General features: G+C 43.9%; 1 protein-coding gene across 1 annotated transcript; it reads left to right on the top strand.

Annotated features, from left to right (window-relative positions):
* Positions 1 to 624: 624 nt before the first annotated feature.
* lrp10 (low density lipoprotein receptor-related protein 10) lies at positions 625 to 8,872 on the top strand. Its single transcript, XM_041965519.1, has 10 exons — positions 625 to 660; positions 1,811 to 1,967; positions 2,105 to 2,137; positions 2,423 to 2,567; positions 3,024 to 3,217; positions 3,379 to 3,965; positions 4,082 to 4,518; positions 5,193 to 5,387; positions 6,050 to 6,179; positions 6,925 to 8,872. The coding sequence occupies exons 2-10, from the start codon at positions 1,919 to 1,921 to the stop codon at positions 7,567 to 7,569; spliced, it is 2,415 nt and encodes an 804-aa protein (XP_041821453.1). The 5' UTR covers positions 625 to 660; positions 1,811 to 1,918; the 3' UTR covers positions 7,570 to 8,872.
* The last annotated feature ends 568 nt before the right edge of the window (positions 8,873 to 9,440 follow it).

Below are 9,440 nucleotides of genomic sequence, written 5' to 3'. Positions count from 1 at the left end.
CACACCAAATCGTGAAAAAAAAACTAATTTCTAATGAGGTAAAAACTATATTAGACCCAAATTAATATTCAAAGCAGAACAGCAGTGTAAAAAGTATCGAAATCCTTTTTGAATGTGCTTCAATAAAATACTTGAGTAAAGGCGCTTTACTGTAATATGCTTTAAAGTCATTTCGGTGTCTTAGAACATGTTCAAGTAACAGATCTGAATGCTTTTTCTTCTAAAGATGGAGTGATATAAAGTACCATAGAATGGAAATACCACACGTATGATAATAATAAGCAGTACATGCACTTATTTACTTCAGTCTTTTTTAGTAACCCTAGACGTCCGAACCGTATTTTTATGAATTGAAACTAATGTTGGATGTTTGTGCAAACCGACACTGCCACCTTGCGTTCAAAAAGAAACATTTCCCCATAACTTTTTTTTTAGAAATTAGCGCTCTATAAAGATATAAATATATGCAGATATACAATAATGTAATTTAATATTTGACAATTTTTTAATGTCGCGAATTAAGATCAGATAAAGTTTGAAACGTTTGATATGGAAAAAACGATGAATAGAAGAAAAACAATTAAGCCCCGCCCCTCTGCCATGAGCTAAAACATACGGAAGTGGATCAGAACTTGTCAACAAGAGAGGCCGACAGACATGGTAACGTACTCGGCTCTTGTCCTTTTTATCATTTAATTGTGTTGTTACCTCTTCTGGGCTACATTTTGTGATTTCTTTGGCTACTGAAATCCTCCTTGTCGTTTTCGGAAACCTTTTCTTGTGGTGTCGCCGCCCAGGAAAAGCGTTTAAACGAAGACAGAAGTCGGGATGTTAGCGTTAGCGGTTAGCTTGCCATGAAGCTAGCTATTAAAGCTCTTGTGACTGAAGACGGCGAGCAGCTGCTCCTCCTTCTCCTTCAAAACGAAACTATATCACAGAGGTATCCCAGGTCACTATCTAAACTTGTAAGGAACAAAATGAGGTATTAATTAGCCAGAACTCGACACTCTTATAGTTGTACTTCACTGGGAGGAATAGGAAGACTTTGAAACTATTTGTATGACGGGGGTTTCATATCGGAAATGCTAGCGTTCCCGGCGTCATTGTTGAGCAGATTATAGGAAGGAAGTGATTGTGTGTGTGTGTGTGTGTGTGTGTGTGTGTGTGTGTGTGTGTGTGTGTGTCTCAGTAAACACAGTGTTCAAGAACAAAGTAACGTCAGCTTCAGGAGACCCGTGTAATGTTTTCCTGTTTTCATCCAACATTATTGAATTAATTATGGACTCTGCTGTACTGTGCATCGGTTTTTGACTCCTCAATCTCGTAAATATTCCTTTAAATTGTTTAACGTGGGAGCACGTGAGATGATAAACCAAAAAAAGATGTTTACAAAACGAAGAGCAGTCAAGGTAATTTATTTGAACTAATACAAAATAAGGTAAAGACTAATAAAATTATTCCATTTAGGTCTTACAGTTCAATTATTTTATCTGTTATTGTGCTGATTATTTTCTAATTGTATGGTTGGCAAAATCTTAAAAGAAAAAGAAGAAATTGTCACCAGCTTCCACGGTTTGAGTTTACTCTTTAAAATTGCATGTTTTGTCTGACCAGTGGATCAGAAAAGCTCCAGGTATTTAGTTTAGTACTCATAATTTAATCTTAACTATTACCTTCACTGTTTTGATCTGTGTTAGCTGGCTTGTGTTTAGAATAGTTGATAATAACATTACGAGGCTAAAAGGTCGACTGTTTTTTTTGACAACCAGATCTGACGCGCTCCTCATTCATCTTCTCTTTCACTTTGCAGGCAAAGTCTTCCTGAACAAAATCTCCAAAAATGGAGCTTCTCTGACCTTTATTTTACTTTCAGTTTTCTCAATAAGTTTTAACATTTTAGAGGAGAAGCATTACCACAATGACGGTCACTCACAACCTCTGTGTCCTCCTAGTTTTCACTATAACAGGTGAGCAAATACACATTCGTCAGTGACAGTTTGCGTATATAAAGTACCTGCTTTAAGTGTTTTATTTGTCGTGTCTGTTGGCCATGGCGATGAAACACCTGCTTGACTCGTTGTGGTTTTGCTTGTTTCATCTGCAGCATGCAGCCGTTTTGAGCCTGCCCTCTGCTCTGGTAAGGAGAGAAACTAGTCAGCACTCATGTTGTGACTGTGGATGTGGATTTCTCAATGTCACATTCTGTTACATACATTTCTCTAACCGACAATGTGTCATAGTGATTATAACTGCAGAGCACATTTATCACTTGCTTTATGTTGTCGTGCCACACCACTTCTCCAAACAAGCAAAAATAATCATTTTCTTCAACACCACACAGGGTTAACACCAACACTTAACTTAAAAAACAGCAATTATTTTGACCTCTTAACTGTTGCTTCTTTGTCCTGGTGTTTCTCAGCCCGCTGTGGGCATTCCCTCCAAGTCTTAGATAGTAAAGTGGGAGAGATAAGGAGTTCTGCTTACCACAGCTGGTCCTACCGCTTCGGCTCTACCTATGACTGCTGGATCATCAAGGGTTTGGAAGGAGAACCTATCATTCTCAGGTATAGGCTCTGCAGAGGAATTTGAAAAAGTACTAGCTGTAAAACAGATGCCCTCTGAGATAATAAGCCACTTAATTGAACTGAACATCATGCAAATACTACAGGAAATATTGAGGAACCAGATCTTGCCTGATCATGTTCTGTGGTGAGGATATAATGTTGTGAATGGTTTAGAAGTTGGCAATATGGATAAAAACAATTGGGAAACTGCTTATGGATAAAATCATTTGACAGGAGGGTTTGTTTTTGGCTAATGCAGCAAAGCTGTCTTGCTTATTGATTTGCAGCATTGCCCATGTTGTCCTCAGAGATACTCAAGGCATAGTTACCATGGTGTAAACTGCGTGACAAAATTGCTGACAGTTGTCTCACTTGTGTCTTAGAAATGCACCCCTCATTGTATTTCATGTACTTGAAGTTCTGAGTTCTCTGATTTTATTCTAAATCCCTTCACAGCTTTTCCCAGTTCTCAGCACGGTGTAGGAAGGAATGGGTCTCCATAAAATCTTCAGCTGGCGGTGAGCCGGTTGTCCTTTGTGGCTCCAAGTTGCCACTACCAATGGAGTTCCCAGGAGGAAACATTACAGTGATGCACCACTTCCTCCCGCATCAGTTCCCTGTGTCATCTTTTCTGTTGAACTATGCCAGAGGTATGATAGCATGTTTTTTTCCTTAAACATTCATAGTGTATCAGCTTTGAAAGTAGAACAGTATTGAATATGGCTCTGCATTTTTTCTGCAAGTTGTAGTTCTTCTTATCAAAGATGATCTTAAATCCTGTATTTGCCTTTTTTTAATCCCCCTAATCCAGACTCCGGGGAATGCCCAGTAACATCCTTTGAGTGCCTCGGAGGCCGCTGCCTTCCTCTCTCTTGGCGCTGTAATGGCCAGGTGGAGTGTCTCGATGAAGGTGCTGGCCTCGGCACTGATGAACAGGGCTGTGATGCAGAAATGGAAACCCCAGAACCCCCAAAGTATGGCAGCACACAGGAAGAAGGGGCTGAACCAGAGTCGAACATAGAGAACCATGACAAGGACTTGGAGAGACGCAAGACTGTAGATAAGACTCTTGAGAGAGATACTGATTCTGATCTGTGGGCGCTGCTGAAGGAGAGGGCGGAGGAGGAGGCCCAGGTGGATCAGGAGCAGCCTCAGACTCACAGGGAGCTCGCTGTGACACCCACTCCCATTGAGTGGCCCTGCGGAGGCCTACTCCAGACTTTCTATGGGACCTTCTCCCCTCCAGCCATCCGGGGACCCGCACTGTTCTGTGTCTGGACTCTGGACCCTCAGGACTCAAGGCCACTGAGACTGGACCTGCAGCAGCTGGTGCTGGGGCCTGGGGATAGACTCACCGTGTACAACAGAGAGCAAGGCAAAGGCGACGTTATAAAAATTGTGAGTTTCCTATGAAGAAATGTATTTATTTATTACAGCCTACACAATCGCTGTTTTCAAGAAAGAATTCTAAAATATGTCTTTGTAACATGATGTCCCCTCCTGCATTTTGACAGATCACCAGCACGTCCAATTACAAATCAGTTCAAGTTGAATCCCATACTGGCCTGCTGTCGTTGACCTATGAGACTCTTCCTGGCTCGGAGGGGAGCGGCTTCAACGCCACATTCCACGTTGGGACTTACTGCCCCCCCTGGGAGGGCCGCTGTGGGGGAGCAGCAGGAGGTTGCTTTACCCAGGAGCAACGCTGTGATGGGAAATGGGACTGTCCCGAGACAGGGAAGGACGAGGAGGGTTGCAGGGGCTGCAGTCCAAACCAGTTTGCCTGCGGGGTGGCGGGCCAAAGAGCGGTGGCGTCTAGCCACTTTGCTGGCAGACCGGTGTGCTACCCAGTTACAGAGAGATGCAACTACCAGCTGTACTGTGCTGATGGCAGCGACGAGAGGGACTGCACTGTGTGTCAGCCAGGGACCTTTCATTGTGACAGCGACAGGTCAGTATGCAACAGTTTCAGTGCAGCTGTTTTAGGCCTGAGCTAAAAATGAAGTTCCACGTTAATTCTTGGAAGCAGCAGTTTACAACAGTCTCCTTTCAAGGTTCACTTAGCAGCTCTTCAGCTCCTGTTGTTTTGTTTTTATGTAGTGTGTGTCTTCATTGTGGTCAGGTTTGTTAAGTATGAAGGCGAGGCGTGTATTGGTGATAAAGCATGTGTGTGAGTCAGAGTCTGTGGGCAGAAATGTCACCATCTTAAGAATTTAAATTGAATTTTCTGAAATATGTGACCTGAACTATGTGTGGATAATGTGGATAAATGCATAACTGAAAACACAAAAGGTAGAACTTTATTATATATTACAAACCACTGAAGACATCATCACAGCTCATGGCCAAGTAGTACTGCAATATTTGAATAAAGTCTGTGGTTGACTTGGATGTACTGCATGTATTGGACACAACTTACATTAACTTGATGATGATACATAACATTTTTTCAGCCAGTCTAATATTCTGTTACAGTATCTAACCTTGTGCCACAAGGCTGGTTTATGGTCTGGTTTCACTATGGGCCACAACAGACACCTCAGGATGCAGCTTCATGTGAAACTGGGTGTCTTGAGTTATTCCTGGACACTCTAACACACAAACGGCCCATTGTCCCATCTACAGGTGTGTGTTTGAGAGCTGGCGCTGCGACGGCCAGGTGGACTGTAAGGACGGGACAGACGAGCTGAACTGCACCGTCATCCTGCCCCGCAAGGTCATCACTGCGGCAACGGTGGGCAGCCTGGTCTGTGGGCTTCTACTGGTCATCGCCATGGGCTGCACCTGTAAACTGTACTCGCTCCGGACCAGGGAGTACAGGTAACTGTTTGTACACCTTATCTCACTTGTAACCAAAGAATTCATAATTTCAGTACTAGTCCTTTTTAATTATCAGATCTCCTGTAGTGTCTACTGAGTTTTTTTCTTTTTTTTTCAGTTCTAGAACTAAAGCATGTTTGCTTTCCAGACTTTATCTTCCAGATCTTTTCGAGTACAGTTTACTGCAGTACAGTTACACCTATAGTGTAGCATAAAAGGGACTTCTTGTAGCTTGTAGAGTGATGCCTCAGACAGGTTTTGTGCTAATAACCTGAGGTACTGAGTCACAAGTTTGTTTTCCTTACTACCAGCTTCAGTTGCTGCCAGCACTACCAGACACCTCTCATACGCACAGCAGAAGCGCTCACAACAGAGCCAGTACACTGCGTACTCCTCGCTTCATGACAAGAGAAACAAAAGCAGCCAGTATGTTGTTGTAAACTGAGCTTCCCACAAGCAATTTGTCTCAGCCGAAGTGGGTTATGTCATGTGTACGCTTCTAAAAATTCCATATACCACACCTTTTTATTTTATGAAAACAACTATCATATAACAAAACAATACAACATGTATCTCTAAAGTGTTTCAGAACAAAAACACAATGTGCTGGCAGTCGAAAGCAACATGTGGGACTGCATCTAAATGCATCTGTTTTCTGGCAGCTTGTTTGCGCCAATCAGCCGCCAGGAAGCCGAGCTGATCCAGCAACAGGCCCCTCCTTCGTACGGTCAGCTGATTGCTCAGGGCATCATCCCCCCAGTGGAGGACTTCCCCACAGAAAACCCCAACGAGGTGAGAGAAAAGGGCAAGATTTTTTAATTGATATCTGATAATCAATAATTCTGTGGTCATTTCAGCTTCAGAGTGACTGACATGGTCTCAACTAGAGCAACCTTTGAAGCATAAATTTTAACATCAGCTCCTCATCTTGTTTACATATTTCTTTTTCATAACCCTCAGTGTTAAAGACGTAGGGTAGAGTTAAAATGGACCGTTACAAATAATTTAAGTGCTTTACAGTTGGAATGAAAAGAGTGAGTATGAAAAGCCCAATGTCTTATAAACTGAAAATAGCGACCGATTCATTCATGGAAAAAGAGGCCACATTGCCGAGTTGCTCTTCAGCCACACTGAGTACACTGTCATCCACTGTAGCCCCTGTTTTATCTGTCTTTAAGTCACATGCTCCACTTTCGCAGCCTTGTTAATCCCCAGCAGGCAGTGTGGGCTGAGGTAGGAAGAGTGTTAGGATACAGCTAATGTGCTGTTACCATGCAGGTTCACACTGAGGTGCTTTATTATTAGTCGGTGAGGACGGCCGCAGTAGCGCAGGTGGAGGGATTAAGTGTATAAAACAAAGCCTGCTCTGTCTGATGGGATTTGGCCAAACTAGCTTCTTGTTCCCTTAACTTAAAGTCTTTTGAATGTTATGTTTTGTATTTCAAATGATTTAAAACCAGATATTGAGCAAGAGTTGTAGAAGGTATTTCAACTGATTTGCTCTTTTCCACTCTCCATTTGTTGTTCTCCTCGTCAGACTTCGTCTCTTTCCCTGAGGGGAATTCTCCAGCTCCTCCGTCAGGACGCCGCCAACTCCCCGCACCGCAGACGCAGGCCCCGATTTGTCCGCCGTGCTGTTCGCCGCATGAGGAGGTGGGGCCTAATCCCAAGACCTCCCTCCAGGCCGAGCCAGGCGTCAAGCTCCAGCCAGCAGCAGTCGGACGCCGCTCCCTCTGGCCAGGAACCGGCTCACTCCGCTCCCGCGAGCTCCTCGTCGGCTGTGGAGGCGGTCAACCAGCCGGTGCCTCAGAAACTTGGCCTGTTGGCCCATTCGGAGCAGCAGCAGCAACAGCAGCAGCAGGGAGCACCACCTCCTCTAGTGCCGCAGCCTGTCGCATCCCCACCTCCACCACCATACGCTCCCCCAACTCCACCCTCGGTCACTCCCCTCACTCCTCCCGTTGCCGTCCCCCCGAGCAGCCCCTCTCTGGCTTCCATCTTCCACACGCTGGGCCTGAGCATCTCCCTCTTCAGAGCCTCGCCCTCTTCCTCCACCAACTCCATGCCCCTCTCCGCCTCCCCTTCTTTCTCCTCCTCCTCGTCCTCCTCAGATGACGAGGTGCTGCTTATCCCCCTGTCTGAAGACACCACTTCAGAGGATGACGTACCCATGCTCACCTGAATGACTTCCCCACCCCCGGAACCCCCACACCCCTCTCTTATCTACTCACTGATAATAACTGAAACCCAGTCTTTCCACATTTGTTTGAACTTAAGCACAGGAGTGGCCCACGGCGAGACTCACCCTCACTGTGCAAGTCTGGTGCCTTTTGAAATCGCTTTGAGTTGGATTTGTTGACTTATGGAATCAAGTATTTGATTTTTTTTTTTTCCGATTTTTTTTTAAAAAAGACCTCCTTGAGAAAGTTTTAGACAAACAGCATGGCTGATGTATGGTTGAGAGTAAATGTAGGTGAGTATTGTGCACTTAATGAATGCTAGGCTGCACATCGAAGGTAAACTTTTGCACAGAAGAATCTTCCCTATCCAGATACTGAGGCAGGCTACTGTCAGGTTGAATGATAGAAAACATGATAGAAAATGTTGTGTTTGTATGACTGCAACTGTGTGAATGCATTTGCATTTCAGTCTTTCATTGACAGTGGAGTATGTTTGTAGATGTGGACGGTCTCCACATACTTCTGCCACTAGCATCCAGTCTCATGTTATATCACAGATAACTCTAAAAGAAGACTCATTTCCCCTATTTAAGTGCCTTTTGAGGAGTTTCCTGTAGATGGCTTGAGGAGATTTCGATGATTCCCGAGATGCACACTGTACACCAAAACACACCGAGGCACGTTTTTCTCACATCACGGCACACATCGACACATCAGTGGCTTTATTATAACGTGAAAAAAAAATGCATGTCTACTCTGCAAGCTGGCAATAACTTTCTGGGACCCCTATTTTAGCGCACATTGATTGCAACATAACTGCGTGTTTTGAGTACACACACGTGTACCCTTCCCAAGTGAATGTATGTAATCTACAAATGTGTCAACAGACAATCTCTTTGGTGCCTGACTTTAGGGTGTTTGTGTGTGTGTGGTTGTGTGCACAGGAAGATGAGGTGCCCTAGTGATGAAAGGGGCCCCGAATTCACAAAGCAACCTCAACTTGAATCTTCAACCCTTGAGGGGAATCGATCGCATTCTGTCACATTTTGACACAACAGACTTGTGGTGTGCCATTTGTATTATTGTACATTTTATGGTGTTTTTATTTGAGCTTACTTCCTTTTTTCTCTCTAAGTTCTCTTTTGCTTTGTTGAATGTATTAGGGTCGACGTGGAGTAGCCAGAAGTTTTTAAATTTGCAATGTAATGAGTTAAATAAGAGAGAAAGTGATTTTATGGTTTGTTAGGGTCAACTTCACTGTATATAAGTAAAAAAATGTGGCTGAGATTAAACGATTTGCACTTTTAGGTGTTTGGTGTCGTGTGTTTTGTCTGTGTTTGTGTGTTGGGGGGGTGGGGGTCAGGTGGGTGAGCAAAGTACTGCAAGACAGGACCTCACACCTCAGATGAAACAGTCTTTGCATTGTGCTCTGTATTCAAAAGTCCTATGGAGATACAGACTTCCCAGAGAGCACTTCAGTGGGTGCTATGGAAGAAAAACAGAAGTTGAGATCCTCACTGCGTTGTGCAGGATAAATTAAGCTGTTTGCATTGCTGCTGAGGATTGAGACTGCATGGATGGACTGAGGTTGCATTTATCTACAAGGTAATTTGAACACATTTGATTTAATCGGTAGATTAACGATGCGGGAAAGCGATTGTTGGAGCTGAATTTTGCTCTGCGTTTAACAGCTGCTCCAGCAGATGCATGACCTGATTCCTCGTAGAGAAGCGGATCCCATGAGCTGAAACTTACTCATAATAACATTTAGCATGTTTTGCCCTGACATCCTGCTTTGTAAGTACATTACATCCACCTTTAACTTTGACCTTATTGTCAAAAATCCACCATGTAATTTCTTCTTTCCTGATTG

The sequence above is a fragment of the Chelmon rostratus genome, chromosome 23 (assembly GCF_017976325.1).
Source record: "Chelmon rostratus isolate fCheRos1 chromosome 23, fCheRos1.pri, whole genome shotgun sequence".
In the NCBI taxonomy this organism is placed as follows: Eukaryota; Metazoa; Chordata; class Actinopteri; order Chaetodontiformes; family Chaetodontidae; genus Chelmon; species Chelmon rostratus.
This window is presented reverse-complemented; position numbering and strand designations above follow the sequence as displayed.